Source organism: Drosophila teissieri, chromosome X (genome assembly GCF_016746235.2).
Source record: "Drosophila teissieri strain GT53w chromosome X, Prin_Dtei_1.1, whole genome shotgun sequence".
Lineage (NCBI taxonomy): Eukaryota > Metazoa > Arthropoda > Insecta > Diptera > Drosophilidae > Drosophila > Drosophila teissieri.
Window position 1 is genome coordinate 11023333 of NC_053034.1, and position 26736 is coordinate 11050068.

At 47.9% G+C, this 26736-nt stretch overlaps 3 protein-coding genes across 4 annotated transcripts; 2 read left to right on the plus strand and 1 right to left on the minus strand.

Annotated features, from left to right (window-relative positions):
- Positions 1-7: 7 nt before the first annotated feature.
- LOC122623555 (snake venom metalloprotease inhibitor 02D01) lies at positions 8-344 on the plus strand. The gene has a single exon (XM_043802775.1). It carries the CDS (start codon positions 8-10, stop codon positions 182-184), a length of 177 nt encoding a protein of 58 aa, XP_043658710.1. The 3' UTR covers positions 185-344.
- A 345-nt stretch (positions 345-689) lies between these two features.
- LOC122623064 (probable ATP-dependent RNA helicase CG8611) lies at positions 690-8362 on the plus strand. The gene is made up of 5 exons (XM_043801979.1): positions 690-864; positions 925-2879; positions 2940-3367; positions 7562-7751; positions 7829-8362. The coding sequence occupies exons 1-5, from the start codon at positions 805-807 to the stop codon at positions 8094-8096; spliced, it is 2901 nt and encodes a 966-aa protein (XP_043657914.1). The 5' UTR covers positions 690-804; the 3' UTR covers positions 8097-8362.
- Positions 8363-19806: 11444 nt separating this feature from the next.
- Positions 19807-25007, minus strand: LOC122623065 (homeobox protein B-H1). Of its 2 annotated transcripts, XM_043801980.1 has the most exons (3): positions 24104-25007; positions 21157-21385; positions 19807-21039 (listed from the first exon to the last, which is right to left on the minus strand). In XM_043801980.1, exons 1-3 carry the CDS (start codon positions 25005-25007, stop codon positions 20454-20456), a joined length of 1719 nt encoding a protein of 572 aa, XP_043657915.1. In that variant the 3' UTR covers positions 19807-20453. The 2 variants fall into 2 exon arrangements, with proteins under 2 accessions (XP_043657915.1, XP_043657916.1); XM_043801981.1 differs by lacking the exon at positions 19807-21039 and having other exon boundaries at positions 21230-21385; positions 24099-25007.
- Positions 25008-26736: the final 1729 nt, after the last annotated feature.

Genomic DNA, 26736 nt, shown 5'->3' on the forward strand with positions numbered 1-26736 from the left:
GGTCATCATGGTCATGGAGGAGGCTGCCGGCCAATCGGAGAGCGGGGGCGGTGGCGGGGGCGGCGGTGGCGAAGCCAATCCCATGGCAGATCCACCACCGCCAGCAGGATCACAAGCCGCTGCCGCCGCCGTCACCGTCACGCATTGGTCTGCGGTGGACATCTGTGCCCGCAGCTGGGGCTGACATGCCCAAGTGGAGGGGAAAAGAGGAGAGGAGAGAGCAGAGCAGAGCAGACCACCAGGGCCACCCACCCAAACACCACAGAGCCAGCAGCCCATTCCACCCAGCAGCACCCACCAGAAACCACAATTACCATGCAGCCCAACAGCGCGTCGCTGCCCAAGGCAGTTGAATGCGTGCAACTATTTTTGTTGTTTTTTTTGGTTTTTTTTTGTCGTCAAATGTCGCCTGCGAAAATCGTTGCAAGCGCATTATATTTAGAGAAAGTTACTTTAACATACACACCTGTTACTGAATTTGCCAAATATGAAATATATTAATATACAATATTAAATATATAATATAACATGCACTTGCGTTTTGTGTAAATTTAACTCAAGAAGTTAGAGAACGAAAGTGCTGCACTGCGCAATTCAAACTGCGCGCTCAGCCAGCCTATTTCCAGCATCTGGCAGCGCTGTGTGCCGTGCTATGGGCAGCACTGGCAGGCTAACAGCTGTTTGGCGGGCAGCTCGCTGTGAGTGGCAAGCGAAGAAGAAGAGACGCGCACGTTTTATTCAATTCGTTTTTATTTACAAAAGTTTCGCAGCTCTTCTCTGGTTTCACGCAACAAATGTGCCAAAATGGTGGATAATATATCGCTGAATGTAACCGTGCAGCCGTCGGCCCGCATAAAGCAACAGGTGAGTGGCCAATGGGCGCGTTATTCAAGCGCTGTGTATATTTTGTTTATTCAATTGCAGAAAGCGCCTTTGCAAGCGGCCAAAAAACGTGCACAGAAATCCGGGGAATTCGACTTTCAGTTCAATGCGGGGAAGCCCAAAGTCAGGGCGACCGTTGTGCGCCGAAGGGCGCCTCCTTTGAAAGCAGAACCCATGACTTCCGCCGTCTCCAGTGCCACGAAACCAGCGACGCCCTCAGTTTCCCCCACCAAATCCACACTTCCCGCGCCTTCCGCCGCTGCCAAGGCAAATGCATCCACCGGAGAGCTTATGTTCAATGTCAGCACCTCGAAGCCAGCTGTTAAGAGCGTCCTGGGCGACGACTTCATGCTGAATGTGACCACCAAGCCGGTGGTCGCCCAGAAAGCGAAGCCCAAGATCACACGCGCCGAAAGGTTGGGCAGGAAACAGAGGCAGGGAAAGCCGCTGGCGAAGCTCAGCGAGGAGCAGCTCACGCGGGCGCTGAAGAGCCACCGCAAGCCCAAGAATCCCAATCAGCTGCCCACGCCCGGTGACCTTTTCCGGGCCCAACTGCAGGAGGAGAGGCGGCAAAGGAGGCGGGAAGCGGAAGGAGCGGAGGACGAGGATCGGGAAGCCAGCGGCGATGAGGAGCAGGCGAAGGGCAAGTCAGGAGAGGGAGCATCATCGGTTAGTGAGGAGTCGGCTGAGTCCGGCGAAGAGTCTGCCGCATCCGATGGGGAAGCAGATGCCACCAGTGCAGCACCGCCAGCTGCAGGAGGAGCAGCCAAAAAGAGCGGGAAGAAACCACAGAAAGCTGAGGAGACCGCAGCCACCAACCGCTTTCGCACCAAGAAGATCGGCCTCTTCGACCAGAGCGACGTGGAGGCACTCAAGCAACTGGGCCAACGAGCAGTGAAGCCCGTCAAGGAGACCATCTTCACAGGCTCCAAAATATCCACCCTGGGACTGCATCCGCACGCCGTGAAGAACCTGGAGGACCTGCTCAGCATTCGAGAGCTGACCAGCGTGCAGCAGAAGACCATACCCGAAGTGCTGCAGGGCAAGGATGTGCTTGTGCGCTCGCAAACGGGCTCGGGAAAGACCCTGGCATACGCACTGCCGCTGGTGGAGCTGCTGCAGAAACAGCAGCCGCGCATTCAGCGGAAGGATGGTGTGCTGGCCCTGGTGATTGTGCCCACCAGGGAGCTGGTGATGCAGACATACGAACTCATCCAGAAGCTGGTCAAGCCGTACACGTGGATAGTGCCGGGCTCCTTGCTCGGCGGCGAGAGCAGGAAGAGCGAAAAGGCCAGGCTGAGGAAGGGCATCAACATACTGATCGGCACACCTGGTCGTCTGGTGGATCACCTGCTGCACACGGCCTCCTTTAAGCTGACCAAGCTGCAGTTCCTCATACTGGACGAAGCCGATCGCCTGCTGGAGCTGGGCTACGAACGCGATGTCAAGCAGTTGGTGGAGGCCATTGACAAGCAGCGGGCGGAGTGCGAGGACAAGGATCTTCCCCAGCTGCAAAGGATGCTGCTGAGTGCCACACTGACCTCGCAGGTCCAACAGCTGGCCGGTTTAACGCTGAAGGATCCCCTGTACATAGACAACAGCGATGAGGCGGCGAGTGCGGCGCTGAAAGGCAAGGATGGCTACCAAAAGGAGACCATCGAAGCGCTGCTCGAGGTGGACGACGGACTGGGCGAGTACCAGGAGGATGTGACGGGTGTGCTCAGTATACCCGAGAACCTGCAGCTCAGCTATGTGGTGGTGCCGCCGAAACTACGCCTGGTGGCGCTGTCCTCGCTGCTGGCCAAGGAGGTGGACGCCAGTCCCAAGCAGTTCAAGGCGATTGTGTTCATGAGCACCACGGAGATGGTGAACTTCCATCACGACATGCTCAACGAGGCGCTGACCAGGCGCGTGCTCGACGAGGAGGACGAGCAGGAGAAGGGCGACTCGGACGACGATGACGACGTACCCTTGCTGCAGGGTCTGCGCTTCTTCAAGTGAGTTGCTTTGCTATCTCCTAATCATTTGGTCCTCCTAATTGCTGGTTTCTTGCACAGACTACATGGCTCCATGACGCAGACGGAACGGCAGGGCGTTTTCCGTGGCTTCCGCGACTGCGCCAGCTGCGTGCTGCTGGCCACCGATGTGGTGGGTCGCGGCATCGATGTGCCCGACATCAAGCTGGTGGTGCAGTACACGCCGCCGCAAACCACCGCCGATTTTGTGCACCGCGTGGGTCGCACGGCGCGAGCGGGCCGAAAGGGCAGGGCGGTGATCTTCCTGGCGCCCAGCGAGGCGCAGTTCGTGCGGCATCTGGAGAAGAAGCGCATCCGCATCCAGCAGGGCGACATGTACGCCTACCTGCAGACCCTGCTGCCCAAGGACGACGAGGCCAGGACGGTGCAGGAGGCGGCCTCCAATCTGCAGCACAAGTTCCAGACGCTGCTCGAGGACGATCGCGAGCTGCACGACAAGTCCTGCAAAGGTAGGTTCCCTAATTGCTAGAAAACATGTTCCACTTAAAGTGCTCGTAAGGGTTGTGCATTCTTAACGAATCTGTGTATAGAATGTATAGCTTTTGAGTCCTTTCAACTCATTTTCACCTCGTTAATGCTGACGGCAATCAATACCAATTAATCGTTCCATTACCACAAGAAACCTGTCCGATATTCTGTCGTATTTGGAACCCTTGTGTATCCTGCTATGCTGTTATCCTGTGCCATTGGACGAGTTCCCATGGCACTTACTTTTCCAATTGCCCCAACTCTGATCCCCGGACAAACTAGCAATTTAATCCTTTCACCAAAGAACATTAACTTTGTAATTACGATTTTTACAACACCCGCCTGGGTGGCTGACCACAAAACAAAAAAAAAAGAGCCAACCACACAAACGCTCGGCTCTTTTTCCAATTATAAGTTGGAAGCCCGGGCCACGCCCCCCGCCCCGCTCTTTTGACCGCCCCCAGCGAGGCAGCGAGGCAGCCAGGCGCAGTTATCATCCGAGGGGCAGCGCGCGTTAAAAACACAAAAATTATTTCATATTTGAAGTTAATTTCGATTGCGTGTCAAATGAATCCCCCGCTCTGTTCTGTTCAGTTGCGCTCCTTCGGAGACCTGCAACCACCCAACCGCCCAACCACCCAACTGCCCAGCACCACCCCCGCCCCCCTGGCCAGCCACCACCTTCATCCGTCATCGCGGCAAGTGACCACCAGCGACTTCTTTCATCGCCCGATCCTTTTTTCTGCCTTCATTTATTTCCCATTTTATGTTATTTGCTTTTCAAAGCGCGAGTGGGGGTGCTACCCTTTAAAAGTAGTGATTGGGGTATATTTGGTCAAGGGATTTTTTACCCCAACTAATAACAGTTGTGAAATGCAATACAATTACAAAACTAAGGCGCTGCTTTCACAAATATTTCTAAAATAGAAGATATGATATTGAAACTATAGAATAGAAACTATAGAAGGCAGCTGATTTAGAATGTCTACACTGATACTTTTACTAGGTATACCCAAGTCCAGCAGCTATGCACTTGCCTACCATTCAGCTGAAAATGTAATTGCAGCGTTGGAAAGGCTGGAAAAAAAGTTAATTAGATGTTACCAAGGCGCGTTCGAAGGGTTGAGTCTGAAGCCAGACGCTGTTTTTCCCCATTTTCCTGCGATTGAAACATAAAGGACTCATAAAAGCGGGCGGGCGGCGGGCGGAGTGGAAACGATTCTAATCGAAAAGAGGCATCCAAAATGAATCATAAATGGGGAAAAGGCGCCCAAAAAAGCGAATGGGCAACTCGAATGGGGGAACTCCTTTGATGGCTGAGATGGCGACTGTGACTGCGACTGCGACTCGAAACAGGAAACGGAAACTGAGCGAAATATCGCAAAACAATGGCAAAACAGCAAGATAAATAAAGGATGAAGGATATATAAACACACACACACCCACACACACACATTTGTACAGTCGGGAGCGAGAGTCGGTCAAAATGGCAACGCAAATTGCACTTAAGCGCCGAGTCAAGCGTCAAGACAGGAAGCCACTTGGCAAAACTTAAGAGCAGAGCAGCCAAAATGCTTGAAAGAGACGGCACTAGCCGGCGGAGCGAGGGAGACGGGGCGACACATCCGGCATCGGAGTGGGCAGGGGAGAGGGGAGGGGGGGGGAGTGGGGAAAGGATCCTGGAGGATGCAGTTTTCTACTGCTGCTGCTGCTCTGCTGCGTCCAATCAAAAAGCCATTAAAAAGTATTACGCTTGAACAAAACTGTACAAAGCAGCAGCCAACAGGCAGCCAGAGAGGGACGGCAAGTGTGGGTGGGGGTGGGGGTGTGCTGGGTGGTGTGCGAAAGAGAGGGAAGAACAAGCGGCGAAAGAGAGGGAAGAACATCTGCGACTTGCAGTGCATCGGTAATTGAAACAATTTTCAACTCGCAATTCACTTTTTGTCTTCCGACTTCAGACTTCAGGCCTTTTAAAGTTGCATTAGTTCGTGCTACAGTGCGTTTCGCAGATGTAAGACAATGCTAGCTGAATGATAATGGTAACTCTACGTTCAGAAGATTATATATCAAGTTCTTGGGGGTTTCCTTCCATATATGAACCCTACTTATCAATGAAAGTGATAATGCGTTTGTAAACCACCTCGAATGTAATACATCTCTCTCGAAAAACATCTGTTTGCCAAGCGCAGGATAATCCGCTGACATTCACTCATGATCCTCATAGTTCCCCTTTGACTTGCAATCACTTTTTGGCGTATTTAATGCCATATTTTCACCGCCTTGCGGCAGCCCATTGTTCGCCATTATCCCGCTGAATGGAAAGAGTTCTGCTAATGCCTTTCCAAAACTAAGCCCCTGATGACCCATAAGTCCCCCCCGCCTTTGGGCGACACCCCCGATTAGTGGGCATCGAAATCCCGGCGAGAACCCTTCGTCTGGGGGTTGGGAATTAGCAATGGCAATGGCAATGGGTGGACTGAAAAACAATCACAACAATTTGCCACGCCTACACAAACCGCATGGACACGCGCTGAAGAAACCACCACGAAATCCGGAGGAGGACACACACCCACTCGCAGCCAAAAAGGAAAAACAAAGAGAAAACCAAAAGCCACCGAGACAATGGCATAAAAAAGCCATTTTGTGTGGCTTCTGCGGTGGATGCCCCGCACTCCCCCTCTCTCCCTCTCTCAACTTCTATCCCCGCAAGCGAAATGACATTTATTTTATTCGCCACTTCCGGCTGGCAGACGTCTCTAAACATCCGCTGCCGTCATACTTTTTGTTCGCCTAATGTCTGCCACTTGGCCGTAATCGCATTTGCGGCAATTAAGCCAGAACCAGAAAGCCCAGGGCTTGACTTCGAGACTTTGGTCCTTTGGTGCTTTGCTGCCTGGGTCCTTTGCTGCTTTGGTCCCCCCCCAAAAAAAAGGACACTCGCCACTCTGCACTGAATTTAGCTGAACAGAAGAGAAGAGCACTGCTGCGAGTTAATTGCCGGGGCAGGAACGTCTTTGCATCCATCTCTGCTGCTGGGCCTGCCACTCCTCCTGTCCGCCATCAGTGCTTCCTGTTTTTCTGGGATCGGAGTCATCCTGCCGTTGTCCTGGGGCTGGAGGCTTCGGTGTGTGTGGCCGGGATGTGCGGCTCTTCGGTAGTCAATTACGAGCTCCTGGGAACGGAAGGGCGACTAGTTTATTAAAGCAATTCAGCGGCTTGCTATGCGATGAATGATGCTGACACAGTTGCTGGCAGAAGCTCTACTGTATAACAATAATATAATATATTTAATTTAAAGCTTAGTCGCACAATTTCAATTCCCACTTTTAAGATCAAAGTCTAATTAACATGGTTATTCACCCTTTTTATTATTAAATGATAGCAAATAGAGACAAGCATTTATTTGTGTTTTTATTTGCTATAGATCGTTTGAGTAGTAGTTCTTCTCTTCCATTTATTAATATATTCATATTATTTATTAATATATATGAAGACAAAGCTGGCGTCACTCAGTCTGCTGATACTCATTACTCTGCGCGAATCCTTGACGTATCCTTGCAAAGGACTCGTCTCTCCCCCCGCCCCGCAACTCGCACTCACATCTGTCTGCTTTCGTTTCGTTTTGTTTGGAAAGTGTCGTTCTTTGGGCATTTGCATTGCATTTCTCATTTCACATCGCATCACATTGGTTTGGATCGGATCGCATCGCATCGCTTCGCATCGCATTTACATATCCCAGTCCGCCGAGTGGCGAGATGCTTATCGGGGTAACAATTGCGGTCCTGAGTGGCTGCTCCGCTGGTAATTTGATATCATTGTTGTATAATTTGGAATTGCCTGGCATAAGTGCTGCGTAATTAGCAAGGACATGCCCACAACAGCGAACCACAAGCGTGTGTGTACACATACCCTACTCCTCCTGTGTGTGTGGCTTGGTTATTCCGGTGAGCACAATGCCCGCGTCTCTATTGTGGCTGCGATGTGGAATCCTTTGCTGACACTGCTCATTTGTCATTTTAACAAATTTATTTTGTAATGAATGCGGCTCGCACACACAACAGCATACACACACACACACACGTCGCTCGGCACTTAAGCCAAGACATCAATTAATTCTAAAGGCATTAGCATTAACATCTCCGCCCTCTTCTCTCCTCCCTCCTCCTCGCGCGCAGCCTTTGTGTCCTGGATGAAGTTCTACTCGACGTTTCCCAAGGAGCTGAAGCCCATCTTCAACGTGCGCATCGCCCACATGGGCCACTTCGCCAAGAGCTTCGCCCTCAAGGAGGCGCCCTCCAAGTTCGCCGCCCAGCACGCCGCCCCCAAGGCGGCCCCGCCCACCAACCGACTGACCTACACGGAAAGGTAACTATAATGGATATTCATTCTTAGGTTCTCTGAACTGACTCGTTCACTAAACTTATCATTTCAATCTTTTGCAGAGATCCCGAGAAGATTCAGGCGCAGAAGCGGGCCAAGCGGCGCTTCACGACGACGGTCAGCGGGGAGGTGCGGCAGCTGCAGCAGCGGGACGGAGGAGGCCAGAACCAGAAGCCAGGAGCAGCGCCATCCAAGGGTGGCTTCATGGGCGGCGGAGTGGGTCGCAGCAGCTTCATGAAGAGCCTGGGCAAGTCGAGGGCGCTGAACATGTCCGAGTTCGACAGCGGACTGCCGCCGGAGGGAGCCGCCAAGCGACGCAAGCAGGCGTAGGAGGAGCATCTGGAGCGGGAGGATGGCTGGGACCTGGAGCACTTAACCGACATGGAGGGGGAAGTGGACGTGGACGCGGAGCAGCAGGCGGAGGAGTGGCGCAGTGCGGTCCGGATGGAGTTCTGAGCACTTTGCGGCACTTTATGCGCGCCATTTTGCCTGTCCGCTGTGCCTGCTCAAGCATTTAATCGAAAAGAAAATTGCTCCATATATATTATATATATACGAGTACGAGTATATCCGAGTAAAAATCTAAGAAAACCCAAGGAGATGCGCTCATAAAAGTTTCATTTTTCTCAACTTTTAAGCCCGGACGTCCTGCGGGAAAAGTTGTGGCCGCCTGCCAGCATATTTTAAGCTTCCTTTTCATTTTTTTCCCTCACTGTTTTTCCAACATTTATTCATTTATTTTTTTTTTACTTCTTGTTTTTTGATTACTCGCCGTAATATGTTCGTTCAGTTTTTGTGTGGAAAATATTAGAAATCCATTTTCCGCTCACTGCAGACTCATTCAGTCATTCAGTTTGGAAAATGTCACCAACGACGGCGGGGGTCAGAGGTCGGCACGTGTTGCCTTTTTATGCAACTGAAGCGCATAATTCGTTGGACAAGGCATAAATAAATATCATCAAATACATATAAACACTCTATACTGTCACTTTTCTCTACTCTTTCTGGCCAGGACACGTGGCTCAAGGAACGGGGCTGCGGGGGCGTAGGTATTATGGCCCCTTAATTGCCGCCCCTCGACGGCGATGAATGAAAGGACCCTAATTAGACGCTCAGCGATTGATTTTTAATTAGGCCACTGGCCCACGCCCTCCACGCCCCCCGTCCACATGTCCACATGTCACTCAAAGTCAAAGTCAATCAACCATGAACCGCCGTCCTAATTACGTGCGAGTGTCAACATATGAAATAATATTTTGGTATAAATGCGTCCATTAAAGGGATGCCCCCCCCCCACTTCTGGGGGGAAAGTCGAGGGGGGGGGGAGTTGTGGGCATGCTCCTCTGGAAAGGTGAGTGTGGTATTGTGTTCTGGGGGTAGTTTATTTGTAGGTCCATCAGATATCCATAGGTTCAGGAATCGAAAGCTAGAAGGATTGTTTAGCTGCTTGATCCAATTTAGTCCAGCTAAAATGAAAATAGCCTTCAATAATATTACATTTATGCCAAAAGTAGACTTTCAGATTTTTCTTCAAAAAATAAACAGTTTATCGAATCATAAAATTCGAAATAATAATCTGATGATGGAATGCCATGCCTGGTTGAGCTTGTAATTACTCTACTAATCGATTGGCGTTCATATTATAATTATTATATTTTCCATTTATTTTACACAATTAAATGATGGAGGAAAAATGCAAAAATTGATCCAAAATCATTTGTAAATCTGTCATTTATTAAGCTGTATTAACTTCAGCATAAGTCCTTTTTTTTTGTAGTTTCCATTAAAAAGTAAGCGGTTTCTTTCCCAACACATGTGCCTGCATTTTGAAAACTAATAATAATAATAATCGGCGTGAGTGGTTTTTAAAGTCATTAAGTCAACATAATTAGGCGCAACTCACGCTGCTCCGATCAGCAAATGCGATTGGCGTCCACTTAACGCTAACCAATCGCGTAACGTAACCAATACTTTGGAGCACCGAACCGACAACTAGCACGAATAATTGTCACTTAGCAGGGGGCAATCCTCCCTCACCATTCACCATTCCTCCCTCACCATTCCTCATTCACCACTCCTCATTCACCATCCCCGAATGTCCGTGGAAAAGCCCCCATTTTCAGCTCCACCCCGTTGTCAACGCCGTGGGCCACATTAGAGTTTTCCTTTTTAGGCGAACGGACAAAAATGCTGACAGCTGTTTTGGCTCGTACTTGCTGACGGGAAAATTCCCCCCACCCATGTACTTTTTTTATTTCAATAAAAGCGAGCTGGAAAAGCGAGGAAAAAATAAGAGAGCGGTAGAAAAACATGCAACATTTGCACCTGACCAACCGGAGCAACCAACAATGGGCATTGTTAGTGCGCCACTACTTTGCTACAACTTCATTACCGCCCCCAGTGGACGCAAGCCTTTCAATCGAGTGGAGGATTTTAATTTACCCTAATGCGTCTATAATTCGAGCCATTAGTGCAATCACATTAGCAATTTTCCACGGCCAACCCCTTTTGGCAGCACGAGAGGGTGGCAAGCCATCCAAGCCATCCAGCCACTCGCAGATATCCTGGCAGGAGTTGGCAGGACTTGGCAGGAGTTGATCCAATTAGATCGGTCCTAATCACACATGCGAACACTGGGCTTGAATCAATCGAACTCGGGCTTGAATCTGAATCGAAGGGGATTACCAACAGATGTTGGCCGTTGGCCAGTTCTTGGGGGTAATGTGTGTGTCAACTACTGTAGATTTGTAGCAGCTAAAAGCTTAGCAATTTGAAATACTATGTATATAGGTATCATAAATTTATTATAATGAAAAAAATTGTATGATTCCCGCTTCTGTTGTACGCATTTGGGGCATCCAAGCCTGCCACCCGTGAGGTAGACCATCTCATACTCCTTACTCCTTACTCCATACTCCATACATTAGCCATCGTCGCTCCGCGTTAAAAACCAATTAATTTCGACGCTCAACTGGGGCGATATTTTGTGGGTACTGAAAGATCATCTGTCATCGGTGGCATCTCGCCGGGATCTACGGGATGCCGTTCCTCGCCTGGTGACCTTCCAGCGACTGCAACTGCACTGGTGCGGCCAGAAGAAGAGCTCCTAATTGTTTGCATTTGTGTTGCAATTTAGCTGAAATCGCGCCTCTTGGCCAAATTGTCTTTAAATTGGCAGTTGGCGCTGTGCGCCATAAATCCGAACAGCACCGATCTTCATCTTTTTCTGCCTCTTTAGTATTGCTACCGTGGAAAATGTATGCAAGGGGCATATGTTGTTTCTCACCACTGACAAAAGTTAATGGCATATTAAAGATCTGGAACGTAGTTCAGTTACTAACGTAATATCAATTGCTTTAATAGAATTATATTTATAATCTCTTGCATTAAATGTAGCTCTTAAATCTATCAAAGAAATGATAATATCTGATACCTAATCCCATGTTTCTATTATCTACTCATTTGCTGGGTACTTCTCATTCTGCAGTTCCCTTTTGCGGCCAGTTTCGATTTCATTTTGGCCAGTCATCGGAAGTAGCGCTTGGCCAGAACATCAGCATCCTACTCGCATGGCACTTGGCCAGATCCCGAGATCCCCAGATCCCGAGATCCCGAGAGTCACCCGTGGGGCATCGTTGGCGGTCAGCGGACCTCTGATATATGTATACCCAAAGACCGAATCCCACTCAGTATCCCCTATCCCGTATCCCGTATCCCGCATCCCCTATCCCGCATCCAGTGTTCAGTGTTCAGTGTTCAGTATTCAGACTCAGCTGCGGTCGCAAATTATCAACAAATTAGAGTTTTCGTCGAAGGAGCCGGCCAAGTCATTTGCTTTGATTTGATTTCATTTGCTCGCATGTCTCGTTGTCATTTTGGGGAACTGGTCACTGGCCACTGCTAACTGGTAACTGGGCAGTGGTCACTGGGCACCGGGCACCAAGATCGAGGAACTGGAACTGGAGTCGAGGAGCCGCGGATCCTTTTCAGAATTCGGTGCCCATTTCTCAGCCGGCGAGCTGCGTTTTATGGGACGCCGCTGGTAAAGTGATTTCTTCAACGCTTTGTTAGCGCAGCGGATTGATGCGGCTGTCATTAGCCGATTTCGTTTTCGTTTTCGGCCTAAACGGGTCCCAAGATGTAGCCACCCCGCATCAGCCAATGAAATATATACACATACATACTCGTACATATGTATGTTTGTATGAACATAGATGGCTAAATGCGTTTTTAACGTGCTTTTAATTGCCTGGCCCCCGTGGTCTTCCCTTTCAGTGCGCCTCGCCGCGCAAATTAAATCAAATTGAAACTAATTAACATAAATAAATTTACACAAATCCAATCGCAATATGCCTCGTTACAGGCCTTCACACTTTCCGCTTCACTGGCGGATGGGGAGGTTGGCATTCCTGGCCTGCCTTCTGGCTTCTGGATTCTGGGTTCTAGATTCTGGATGCGGATTGGGTTTGGGATTGGGAATGGGATTTACTGGCTGACTGTGGCAACAGCCAGCGACAACTGTCAAATTGGACAAGTTGCATTTGCAAATAAATAGACGGGCACTCGTTCAAACGGAAACGGAAGCTGACGACCCACGAATCCTGGCAGTTCAACAGTTTCAACCGCTGCGCAGAGGGGGGCAGGGAGCAGGGGGGCAGGGGAAGGGTGGCAATGGGGGCGCCACAAGGAGGCTGTGCTTCGACGCTTGCGCTTAAAGTTTTTAGGCGCTATGAAATTAATTGGATTTGCTTGTGGCGAGGCCACCGTGCACAGTGGGCTGAATCTTCATAGCATTTGGCAATTCAATCAATAGCATATATGCTTATTAAATAATCATAAAATTATGGTTTAGTTATGGCCTGGAAACAAGAAATACCATTTAGACCTGTGCACTCCTAGGGATTCCCACTGAATCCTTTCGACCACGCGGCGTATGCGCAATGTAACCGGGTCCGATGTCACCCGGAATCCACCCGGAATCCACCCGAGTCACCCGAGCCACCCACTTGCCAGTTATTTACTGCTTTATTTGCGGTCTTGTCAAAGCAATCAACACAGTCAGAGCGTGTCCTTTTCCTTTTTCCTTCCTCCTGCGGACTGCGAACTGCCTGCGAACTGCCTGTGAACTGGCCCGAAAGGTGGTGGCTTTTATTTACTTGTCTGGCGAGTCCTTGCTGGCTCCGCTGGGTTTATTTGTAGAATGATTTTTCAATAATTTATGTATGACGATGGGTGGTTGGGTGGTTGGGCGGTTGGGCGGTTGGGCGGCTGGGTGGCACTTGATTTAATGTGCGGGGTGTTACTTTCAACACCCTCCAATCACAATAATAACAGCGACGCAGAGCACTATTGACTGGCGCTGTGACAATGCAATTATAAATGGTGACAAAATAATTTCCGCTGCGTGATTTTTATGACAGTTGTTCACCGTACGGGTGGCATTCTGCTCCGCTGACCGCCGACCGCCGCCACAAAATTAAATCAGAATTAAATAGTTTTCGTATTCCTTGCCAGTTTGCCAGTTTGCCAGCTCCCCAAACATCGCCAGCCATCGCCAGCCATTCGGCCTTTCATCATTTCAAATGCCAATTTAATGACCATAATTGGTTAGGATGTGGTCGATGGGCATAATTCGAGTTCCAGGTCATCCTTTTGGTTGGCTTCCTGTCCTGTCCATGGAGTCCACCGTGTGGGTGCTGCCCCTGAAGGAGCGATCCTTTCACGGGCTTCCCACAGTCAAGGCTGTGGCACATGAAATCATAATTCCAGGGCAACGTCTCGCGAATTCATAAGAGCTTGTCATTTGTGGCACGCAATCCGATTGCGTTATAAGTGGAAATTGGAAATTGCCCCAAAATGGCAGGAAAAAAAGAACACAAAAGCACCAGCAAAAAATTAAATATTATTATAGTTGCTGCTTGCCTTGTGAACTCTATTAACTCCAGTGGGAATCGTGATCAGGTGAAGAGTAAAGTTGCAAGATTTAAAGGATATGATTCCTATTAGGAAAGATGCATTTGCTTAAGGTTTTTAAAAGATATGATTCCTATTAAGAAAGATACATTTGCTTATGGTTTCTAAAAGATATGATTCGTATTAGGAAAGATACATTTGCTTAAGGTTTTTACTGTTGAATATTCGTTAAATACATTCAAAGATGTACACTATGCATAAGCCACAAAGCTGTTTCAGATCTTAAGATCAATGAACTGCCAAATTTGACATATATCAAATTGTGCTAAGTGTACTAAGCCACCAGTGCATTAAATACACTTTTAGGCGAAACCCCAAAACCTAATCACTTTCAGTAACTCCACTCGTCATAAGTCCTTTGCCAGCCGATTGCTATCGAATAATGTTCCAGGTTTGAGATCAAATTTAGCCGATCAGATCGGCGGCCAAACGCTTTTCACAGCTGAACAACTGGCCGTGTCCTTTTTCCGGCTCTCCTGGCACTCCTGGCACTGCTGGCCTAATCCTGCGACGGGGAGAGACTCACAAATTAAAACATTTGTTGCCACTTTCTATCGGCGGCCAGCCATCTCAATTTGTCAATGGCTCGAAGGATTAAAATGCGGCAAAAAAAGGAAGAGAAATGTGTATACAAACGGGGATTTGGCGCCTTATCGGCGATGATCAGCTGATGATGCTGGCAAAAGGACATCGAGCACATCAAGGACTCGATGAATTTGTCACATTAGGACCGGCATATGTGAACGGGCAGCGGCAAATGATAAGATCCTGCCCATCTGATCCGATCCTCCACGTCCTCAGCTCCTCTCAAATCTCTTAGAACTTTGCTACTGTTTTTCGGTGGTGATTCCGGTGAGGTTTTCCCTGCTGCTGCTGCTGCTGCTGGTGGTAGTGGTGGTGGAAAATGGCAGGGAAAATATTGTTGTTGCCAGCGTAATTGGCAGGATATTAGCAGGGCAGGGCAGGGCAGGGTTGTCCTGCGGCCCAGTCAAGGGATTACGTCGGGCATTATGAGCAAATTAAGTGTGAAGTGGCATTTGGGATTTATCCCGAGCACTAAGCGCTTTAAAATCGAAAAGGACTAAAACTAACAGAACACAGAGCGCACAAAAGGTGTCACATGTCAAGCACTGCGAGTCACTCGCCAGCGTCTCCTTCCCTCGGCCCAAAAACAAACTAACACTTAACCCCAAAGAAAGGACATGCTCTCTACTCAACTTCACTCCACTCCACGTGTGTGTGTGGGACACCCACTTGATCCGCCCACCCAAGGACGAGCTTATCATTTACACTTAACGCTCGGCATTGCGGCACGTGCCGCCGCATTATTAACCGCAAAATGCTCATAAAGGATCAATTTGTGCGCACACGTGTCCAGGATAATGCACATAAATCAAAGCAACGGCTGCCGAATGGACAATAACTTGATGACAGTCCGCGGAAAATCTAGCCAGAGGGGCATTACCCATCGAACCCATGCCACCCACTGCACTTGGGCCCAAGGATATGCAGTTTATGCAGTTAAGAGCGACCAGGCGGCCCAAGGAAGCCATTAGAAGGGCAAAGGACCTTCGGGCACGGATGTGCGAGCCACCGGAAGTAACCGAGATTTATGGCCCGGATTTCACGGCGAGGGGACGGCGGAGGTTACACCTCTCGGAAACGCATTCAATTCGCAGGCGAAGAGATAAATGGCCAGCATTTGTCACGGATTGTGTTAATTTCCACTCCAACATCTAATTTCAAGAGTGCATTCATTAATATTTTACAAAGATTTATCACTTTAAATGTTTTACTTTAACAATAACTCAAAACGTATGAAAACACAACTACTGCTTATCTAGTTATTGTTTTTTTGCATATAATTTTGTTTTATTATATTGCAATAATTTGTGGGATTGCATGGCTGTGTTCTTAAAGTTTTCTAAATCTTTTCGATGTCTTTAAAAATCTGCAAAGCGCCTCGGCGAATAATTTGCATAACTACAGACGGCGAAGGCATATAAATCTCCCATATGCTTTCTATTTAACTTTTACTAAACACTTCCGACACATTTCTGCGCCGGCCAATTTGCCAGGCGATTCCCCGTACACCCCGTACTCCCCGTGCTCCCCGGATTGCCCGGATTCTCCGGATTCCCTCGCCTGCAGCCGCTTTCAACACCTACACACCAGTGGCTCCCAGGCCCAGTTGCACTGCCCATGGCGATGGCTATGGCGATGGCGATGGCGTGACTGGGCTCCATTTGGCCCAGAAGTCCGGGAAAGTGGCCCAGAGTGGCCCAGAGTGGTTGGCCCGGTTGTCTGCGGCCCTCGAGGCTTGTAACTTATCTAAATGCACACAATTATTGAATATAATCGCCACCCAAAGGGCCAAACGCCGAGGGAGCGAAAACAAACACGTGGAATTTTTGCATGCCGCCTTTTAGGCGTTCCTGCGCTTCGCAAATCGGCCGAAAACTGGCGAATAGTCGACGACCAGTTGCCCTGAAGATAATATATGCTCTAAATGTATTTACTTTGGTACTTGAATTATACTTTGAAATATTTATGGACTAACTGCTTAAGGGGGAAGCTTTATTAAATCTCCACTCTTGTTACCCAAAGCACAAATCTAGGTAAATTCAAATAGTATAAATTTCAGAAGACCGCCTAACAAATCAACTCCTTTTTTTATTCAGCGGAGAGGCGATTAAAGTGGCAAAACACGGTAATAAGAAATCGGGACTCACAGAGCTAATTCTCGGATTTTCGCGTTCGCTGCGGCTTCGCCTGCGAAATCCATGAGCAAGTTCAATTATGCCAACAAAGCGATGGGAGCCGAGCAGGGAATAACAAACATTTTGCAATTATCGGGCAAATATTTATTTAAGCGCAATTATCCGAACACGAGTCGCAAAAAAACAAAAAAAAAGGCGACAGATAAAGCGGGGTAAAAATCAAATGAGAAAGCCAACTTGCTGGCAATTAAGCGCAATTTCCGTTCGCTGTCAAATGATTATTTAAAATGCAATCTATATATGAAAATCGGAGTGTGGTGGCGTTGTGGTGGGTAAATAGTTAATGCCATAACAGCCATGGCAAAATGTGACAAATTAAACAGAACGGAGATTAACTCCCTCAAACCATTTGTTACAAGAATCTGAATCTGAATCTGAATCCCGGAGCGGGAATTAAATCACAGTTTAATTAAATAAGCAGCAAAAACAAGCCACTTATTAATGGCATATGTCCACTGTCACCTGCACAGAAATCAACAAAAAAAAACAACAAAAAAAAAAAGGAAAAATTAAACAAATGAAACAAACAAATGGAAATAAACCGAAAACGGAAAGCAGAAAACAGAAAGCAGAAAACCGAATCAAAGGTAAAAAACAAGAGTGCGAATTAAATGCAAACAAAGTTGATTTCCCATTCCGGCGCGAGCATAAACTTTTAATTTCGTTTTCCATTTTATTTGTAAATTACACATTTCGCTGAACGAAAATTGCAGGTGGAAAATGGAAAAATGCAGGTGAGTGTGAGTGTGAGTGGGCTGAAGGCCGGCCACATCCGTTCGCCATTTTTGGGGGAAAATCCGCGAATCGTGGGCGTTCTTCCGGTCCGCTTTCCTTTCCTTTCATTTCCCCTCCTTTTTTCTTTCTGCCCCGTGTTTACTCGGCGAAATTTCAAGTTTTCGGAGGAAATTGGGCTGAGCGCAGCGAAATAGTTATTAAAAATCAATACAGTTTAAAACACATATTTAATCGGATATTAATTATTATTATTAGTTAAATGAAGTTTCCCTATCTTTACTTAGCTTGAAAAGCAGCTAGCACATCATTTCATGTCTTAGAAAAGAAATGTAATAAATACAACCCATTTGTCTACAAAATCGTATATTTGCCCATTTATTAACATTTTTGTATTCTTCATTCTGAAAATTGTAGGATAAATAAGAGAATGGGAATGAAGTGCAAGTAGAGAGTACGCAGCCACAAGAATCCCCGTCCTGCATCCAATCTCCGTGCCATCCACTCCCATTTGACTCAACCACCCTGCGCTGCTGATTGGCTGCTTAAGCGAATTGTGGTGGCTGCAGATGAGGATGAGCATAAGCATGAGGATGGGCATGAGCACGAGGATGTGGATGTGGATGAGGATGTGGATGGTGTGGACCACCCACAAAAATGTGCGGCTAATTGGATGTCTATATGCGGGGATGGCGGCCATGTGTGGCAGGTACTTTGACAGTCGGCGCCTGATTTCCATGCAAATTGGTTACAGCACAGTAAGCAGGCAATATTTCTGCTTCATTTCATAAATGCGTCCGGGGTCGACGCCTCCGCTCCTGTAATCCCCCAATCCCAATCCCCCAATGGCTGACTTCCAGCTCTTTGGATTCCATGAGTTTGCATATCAAACGCCTGATGATGCGTCTTTAATTTATACATGAATCCGCAGCCAATTTCGTGTTTACTTACGAAAATGCATAAACGAAATGCTGGCGAATTAAAAATGGAGTTCACAAAAGCAGGAAGTCGTGAATCTGGCATTGAGATGGATGTGTGACAATCATGATCATAAAACAGAGTATTTTCCTTCGTTTTCCATTTTCCTATTAGTTCTGATGTTTGCCAATTGGTTTTCCTTTTGAGTGCTGACCATAATTATCAGCGGAGCAGGCATCTGAATACAGTGAAAACTGAAACAACGGCCGTGTTTAATTGAGTGGGACGGCGATAGCGGAGGGAAAGAGAGCGGGCGAGTTTGTGTTTTGTGTCATTTGTCTTTAATGAACGGTTGCCCGCTGGCCAGCGTCGTGTTTTTGTTGTCATTTCATTGTCCTGCCAAGCGTCTCTTTTGTTTTAGGCCAACTGCAATTTAAACATTGCGGCCAATTTGTCGATGAAGGCGCAAAAACACAAACCCAAACACACACAAGAAACTCGCAACTCGAAACCCAGAACACGCGTGCTGCCAGCAAATACGCAGTGCAGTGCAGGGGTGTTCCAAAGTGCACTGCAAACAAGGTCCACTCCGGAATACCCTACCAAGAATGCCTCACAATGCTCTTTAAAACTAAATTAATCGAGCTATGAAGCTACCATATTTTATGTATCAAGAAGAGTGGCTTTAAATAAGGAATGCTTTATAAGTTAAGGGAAAAATAAAATAAAAGTTTGGGCTACTGCTTAAAACCTTCATAATTTATTTAAAAACAGCGGGAATATGTATCAACAATTTCATTTATAGAAAGTTGTATAAAAACTCTATCCACTGTTGTGTTAAATAGAAAACACAACTATTTCTTGTTTATAATGGCAAGTTCCAGCATTTAGAAGGTGCTTCTTTGTAAGACTCTCTGAAGCTTTTATGATCTAGAACTTGCACACCTTAAGGGACGCGTAATCCTTGGATTCAGTCAGCTGGCACATCCTTGGTCCTTGGCAGGACTTCAAGGATCGTTTGCTGGGCCTTCGCCTGCAGCGCCGCTTGCATGCGAGCACGCAATGCCGAACATGGCCATAACCAACTTTTGGCCAACTGGTAACTGGTAGCTGGTAACTGTTAGCTGGTAACTGTTAGCTGGTAACTGGTAACTGGTGGCTGCTAGCTGGTGGCCAACGGTGGCAGTTATTCAATATATCAACTTTTGGCCTAATAAATGCACTAATTGCGGTTAAATGCATTTTGCATGCAATTATTATCATTAGGGGTTGGCTCGCACGTCGTCGTATTGCCCCCTTGCACCCCTCCCTCTATCCCTTTCCCTTTTCCCTCCCCTGCACCCCTCCCCTCCCCCTCCACCGACATCGTTTGTAAATTGTTTCTGTTGGTCATTATATTAATTGCCCCGGGACACGTCCATTCTCCTCCCCCACTCCCCCGCTCCCCCACTCCCCCGATGAAATCGCAGAGCCGCAGAACGATTGCTCTATTTTCACATTCTGTTATTTTTTATTTAGACAAAAAAATATGCGGTTAAATGTACTTTACATTTTACAGTTACAACGTTTATGTTTCTAGGCTAGCGACAAAAAAAATATTGGTTTATTCGATAATACATTTCGTGGTTAGGCTTAACTATACAAAATTATTTTGCTTTTTTGGCTGCTAGTTTTTACAACATTTAAATAAATATTTGCTTAACACTACTTCATTATCGTGTATTGAAAAAAAAACCTCTAAAAACAATTCGAATAAGTTACTAAGAGCAAATCAAATAAATTAAGCACACACACAGCGACGCTGAATATATACACACACGGGCACACACGCACACACACACAAGCGGCGCTCAAAAACGCGAATTCTTGGGGATATTGAACTTGGACAAATGTTTGCTCTTCAATACTGAACACATTTGTGCTGTTCTTTGTGACCTTTGGGTAGTTTGTAAGTTTATAAATGCCTCCAAATATAATTTTGTTAAACTTAAACAAAATACGTTTGTACTAAAGTTTGAACCATAAGAAGGATGTGTGATATGCTGCCAGATCGCTGCCACTTCTGATTCACCTAAATAACCTAAATGCCATGTCAACTTGTATGTTTTGCGAAACAATAACATCATCCAATACGACAGATTTACAAAACGAGTGATATGTAACCTAAATTCGTAAAGTATCCCCTGGAAAATCGCACTTCTGAGACACCGCCCAAGCCTGATGATAGCACACACATCCACACACACACCCACACACACACACACTCCGCAGTCCGGCGTGGCGCTCACACCTGGATCTGATCCTCGTCATCCGACTGGGAACAGCTGTCGACGGAGCGGCCCGGCGGACTGCCCGGATTCAGCGTGGGACTGGGCGTCGATGGCGGCCTCTGTGGCGGCGAGGCGGATGCGGAATGGGCCGGAATCGGTTTCACCAGCCCACTGGGCGGAGATGCGCCGCCCAGCGAAGGTGGCGCCGCCACCGGATGCGGTGCGCCCGGATTCGCAGCGGAGGAGGCGGCTGCGGCGGCACTCTGATAGTAGCTGCTCAGCGAGGACAGCGAACTGGAGGCGGACAGGTGCGAGAATGGCGCCGGACCCACGCCCACTCCAACGCCCACGCCGACTGATGGGACGCCAGCGTACAGGTTGTAGGGCAGCGGCTTCTGCATGGCGGCCGCGGCGGCCGCTTGGCGGTAGTAGATGTCGATGTTGGTGTGGGGCGGGGCTCCGTGGGCGGCGCCGGCAGCGGCCGCGTATGGCCAGGCGCCCAGGTAGGGCGATCCGCCGTAGAGGCGCTGGAAGGCCGCAAAGTTGCCAGCCTCCGCGAGGAGTTCCAGGCCCACTGCTGTTTGCCGCTTCCATTTGGTTCTGCAAAACGATATTAGTTACCAAACTATTAGTGCGTTTCAAGCAGCTTACATATATTGTCTTATAATCACATCATTGTATGTTCTAATTACATATTTCAATTAGAAAAAAACCCACCTGCGGTTCTGGTACCAGGTCTTCACCTGGCAGTCGCTCAAGTCCAGCTTGTGGGCCAGCTCCTGGCGCTCCTGCACGCTGAGGTACTTCTGCCGCTCGAAGGACTTCTCCAGCGTCTGCAGCTGGTGGTCCGTGAAGGCGGTACGCGCCTTGCGCTGCTTCTTGCTCAGACCGCTCATGTCGCTGGTGGAACCGCTCTTGACACTGTTGCCATCGTCATCTTTGCCGCCTGCAAGGGAAGAGATGGGGATGAGAATTTTCAAAATATAATATAATATATAGAAAATAGCTAATACTACTTTGAGTAATCTAAGATGTGCGCCAAACTCAACCACTTTGTATTTAAACAAATAGGTTTGCTTATACTTATGATATATACTTTCCCCCTTTGAAATTAATGCCAAGTAATAATAGTTATATACAACTTGAAACTGATTTTAAAAGTCTAAAAACTAATTCTAACTGTAACAGTTGCAGTTACAGTTAGAGTTAGAGGCTCGTTTATGGCCACGCAATTGCCGCTTCCGCTCACAAAGCGATTCGTGTGTGTAAGTGTAATAAAAACGTGCTGCAAAATGTCTAAACTTGCCACAAAAAGCCGCAACAGAGATAGGCAAGCCGAGCGGGGCCAAAGCACCCCTTTTTGCGAAAAGTGTTCTTGGCCAGAAAAGGCCGCTTTTCCACCTTTGCTGGCCAGCCATTTAGTACATAAAATTTATGTAAATTCAACCGATTGTGGTTACCCGATAAGCGAGAGCGAGTTTTGGGCCCACGGTCAGGAGTGGCCAAGGGGTTAAGGGTTTGCAGGGGTTGAAGGGGGTTAAGTAAACTCTCATGCGTTAAATTATTTAAAGCGAAAACTTGCCAAGTGCCGCATTTAAATTTGGTCTACTTGCGCTAAGAAGAAGGGGAAATGTACAACCTTACTATTATTATTTGCTTAAATTGATCAGAAAGCAGACAAATAATAATAATTTAACCATCTACTAAACAATAGGAATTCAATCTTTTTCATTGCTAATCAAATGGCAAAAATCCAGCTTTTTAGAATCTGTGCCTACGATTGAACTTTGCAATATGAAACAAATAAAGATGCATGGCAATTATCTCGATTAATCATCGCTAATCAAGAGCTTATACTGCCGCCAGGGCGAAAGTTGTTTGCCATATAAAACGAAAACGATAAATGATTAATGGCAGCGATAAATGAGCGATAATGCCGCAATTGAATAAAATTAATTTTCAATTAAAGAAAATTACTCACGAACGCTGGCGCCGATTTGCGACTGATAATTTGTGGAACATTAAAAACAAAGACAAAACCAAAAATAAACAAATCAAAGAATGAGCTCTCTTAATTTAGATTTATGGTTTAAATAGAGTTTTTGGTCCTAAAAACTATACTTTTTCAAGTTAAGCTTTAGAAAGTAACTTTCCTATTATAAATAAGATTTTTTATTGAAACTCTAATGATCGATAATCATTTTCTTTTTTTACGTGCAACTGAAGCTGATCGCAATTGCGAAATTCCGATGAATTGACGGATTGCCGCCTTCCCTGCCCGCTGGCTGATATCGCAGAGAAGCTGGCCGACGCGACTACCGTTTATAAAAGTGCAATTGGCAACAGGAAATTGCGGCAATAAATGGCACAAAACAGGGCCCAGATGGAGTGGCGAGTATGAGTATGAAGAGCTGGCCAAAAGCGAGGTAAAACGAACCGAGTGGCGATGAGATGAGCAAACAGACTGCAACGTTTTTTCGTTTGCCGCTGCCCGACTGCCATTGCCATGGGGCGTCTATTAAAGCGGGTTAAATGCATTTTTATAACAATTTCCACAATTAAATGATTGCGAAGGGGGCAGGTGCGTGAGATAAGAGGTGGACCAAGGGCGCGGGGCGGGCGGCGAGGCGGGGGGCAGTGAGTGCGATGTGTGTAATTATTTGAGATTTTTTCTGCGGCTGCGACTGCGGCAGTTTTTAAACTGCATTTTGTTGCTGTTCACTTCAGGCAGCTCCTCTTCTTCTGCCAACCCCCCGCCCACAGCGGGCCACGCCTCCATTCTGCCATAATAGCTCACAGATACAGCTCACAGGTGCATGCCCCCAAGTTGGCGGCGGGGCGAAGGGGCAAGGGGACAAGCTTTAGAAGCTTCGCAATGACGCAAACAAAGCGTGAAAATGCATTTTTTTTTTTTTTTAACAACTAAAACCACAACAAATAGGAGCAACAAGAACGAGAATGTAAAATGGTCATGCAATAATTTTTACAGTTTGTTTTGCAAAGCGACATCGACGTGGGCCGCCACCTCACCCTACCTCACCCTCCCCCGCGCTCCACACTTGAGCCCCTGCTTGCCATTTGCAGGCGCACGCTTCGAAACAAAAGACTTAGGCAACGAACTTGACTGCTGCACAGCGGACTTACTTATTTTGTACCTAATTGAATTACTGAATTACTTTTACAATTTTTACAATTGGCCATGATGAAATGCGTTTCGCAACAGAACGATTAGCACGAATTAATGGGGAATTTGAGTAATTTTCATTTAAAGCTGCCCATAAAGTGTGGTGCGAGTCGGTTAAGTGCTAATACATTTAATATCACCCAGAGGCAAGATGTTATTAAACGAAAAGTTTGCCTAAATAATAATAAACTTGCGTTTAGCAGACCTGCAAGTTTTGAAACTATCTTTACAAAACAATTTGTAAACAAATGTTTTAAAAAACCAATTATTTTATTTTTGATTGTAAGTTCTATTAAGCTCAATATTGATCTGATTTCCTAGTTAAAGGTTATAGTTTGCTCAGCTATTTGTTTGAAATTGAAAACTCAGAGAGCTTGATTCGAATAAAGAAAATTCCAGCTGGAAAGGCATTTGCCAAATTTAACTACAGTGTTTTCCCGACCACCCCCACCCCCCGCATAGTACAGAGGCTCACCTCACCATTGCTACAAACGCTGTGATCGTCCATGTTGCCGCTGTCGCAGTCCTCGTTCTCCTCGTGGTAATCGCTGCTGTCGTCCAGATCGCCGCCCGCCGGTGGCGCCAGCCCCACCCCGCCATCCACCCCACCGTCGCCGGGTGCAGCACCAGCAGCAGCTGCAGCAGCAGCAGCAGCGGCGGCCGCTGCAGCAGCAGCAGCTGCATTGTTGCGCGCAGCAGCCGCGGCAGCAGCAGCGGCATAGTGCTGTTGCATGGCCGCCGCATATTGGGCCACGTTTAGCCCATTGCCGCCGGCGGCGGTGGGTGGAAAGTGGCCCAGCTTGCCGTGCGGATGCATCAGCGCATGCGGATGTGTGTGCGGATGCTGATGCGGATGCGTGGGCGGATGCGGCTGTGGCTGTGGGTGGTGCAGGGCGGGTGGCAGGACACCGGCGCCGGCCACATTGGCTGGCTCGCAGTTATCGCCATTGATGCTGTTGTTGTTGTTGTTGTTGTTGCTGTGAGCGGGACTGCTGCCGCCGCTGGAGCCCGAATGGTTGCTGTTGTTGTTGTTGTTGTGGTGGTGCAACTGCTGGTGGTGGTGGTGGTGGTGGTGCTGCTGTTGCTGCTTGTAGAAAGCGGCCGCCGCACTGCCCGCCAGAATGTCGTTGATCATGAAGCGGGAGCGGTTGGGCTTGCCGATGCCCGAGGCGGTGGTGGTGCTGCCGCCGGAGGACATGGTGGTGCTGGCGCTATGGATGCTGTGACCCACCGCCGCTGGCTGCACGCCGTAGTGGAGGTGGTGCTGGTGGTGGTGCTGCTGCTGCTGCAGCGTACTGAGGTGGTGGTGGTGGTGGTGCAGCTGGGGATGCGCTGCGTTTGGCTCGCTGGGCGTTTGGGTGAGTATGCTCATCGAGTCTTTCATAGGACTTTACAGGGGCTTTGCACGCGTTCGCCCTTAGCTTCTTCTCGATTTTAAGTATATTTGCTTTCGAAACACTTCACTAAAAAAATGCACATTCACTGCAGTTTGCTATAGCTGTCAAGTTTACTACTTTGTTTGCTTTTGTTTCTTTTTGGCCTTATCGCAACTTTTCACCCAGCGACGTCGTGAGCGGCTTGGCTGCCAAAACGAGACTGAGCGTTTATGAAACGCACCTGCCCGATCCGCCGCTGCCGCTGCCAACGCTGCCAGCGCTGCTGCCGACGCCGACTGCGACAGAGGCTCGAGCCTCGGCGGCTGTGGCAACAATTTTGCCACTTTGTCATAGGCGGTGGTTGGGCCGCTTGTGCCACCGCAGGCCGGAAGGGGATGGCCAGTCGCTCGCGCTCGCTGCCTCTCGCTTGCGCGGCTATCGCCGTCTCATCGGCCGTCCCGCTCTCGCGCAGCGCCATGTTGCCGCCACTGTGGTGAGTCCAGCACGGCGTGGTGAACTCGAGTCTCTCCCCGGTTGCTCGCTTTTTATAGCACCAAATGTCGGTCAAATGGCTGTGGCACTACGCTCTTGGGCTCTTTGGGCTCTTTGGGCTCTTGGGCTCTTCGGGGCCTTGAAAGTGGCTCAAAATGGCGCTACGAGGAAGTTGGTGGATCTGAGGCAAGGAGAGGGTGCCACTGGCTTTTGGGGGCCTGCAACACTCGCTGAAATATACTCCTTTTCGACCAACAACTTAGGGAAAAATATCCACTCTGCTTTATAATTGAATAGACTTTTATATTCCTCCAAGTGGCATTTAACATGTTTTTAATTAAAAGCATATCACATCACATAATTAACAACCTATTTTCTGATATAAAAAAATAAATTAAAAATAGAATATGTATGTATTTTAAAATAGAATTTGTAATTCAATTACTTTTGCTAGCCTTGGCTCAAAGAGCAATTTGACTAATCATGTTTCAACATTGACCTTTAAGAACAGCTCATCATAGTACGATTTTATTTGAACATGTTTTAAGCACTTTCCAAATGCGCTTGCTTTATATTATATACTATAACTTCAATTAACAGCAAACTGTTCGATATTTGTGTTGAAGATACAATGAAAACGCCCGACAAATGGGCGTCGCTTGGTTCGATTCCACGCTCGCAGACAACAAGATGGCAATTAAAATTTCACGCCAATAGCCCGGTGGTTAGGGTCACCTTTCGGCTGCCTCTTTCGGTGGCCACATGTTGGCCAAGGACTAATTGCAGGAAGGGAAGGGAGGGGAAGGGAAGGAAGGGGAAGGGAAATGCGGGAAAAGCGGAGCGGAGCGGGATGAACAAATGCAATTTGTCGAGAGCGGCGGTTTCCGTTTGATTGATATTGATTCCGGTCGAGGAGCAGAACCAAACTGACTGACTGACTGGGAAACGGGAGCGGAAGGGGGAAAAGGTCAGGTGACCTGCGAAGGTCATTAGTGGCGGGCAAATTAGGGCGTCGGTGGCGGAGGGGGGCGGGGGTGAAGCGGACTGAAGCGCGCGCTTCAATTGCGGAGCGCATTAAAATAATTAGCGTCTGCCGGAGCATCAAAAGTGCGCAGCGAGGAAAAGTCAACCGAGTCCTTCGTCCTTCGTCCTACGTCCTGATGACGGTTATTGCACTTAAATGCATATAATTGCCAGCCCAGTCGCATATCCTGCGGTCTGCGGTCGATTCCAGTTCGAGTTCGA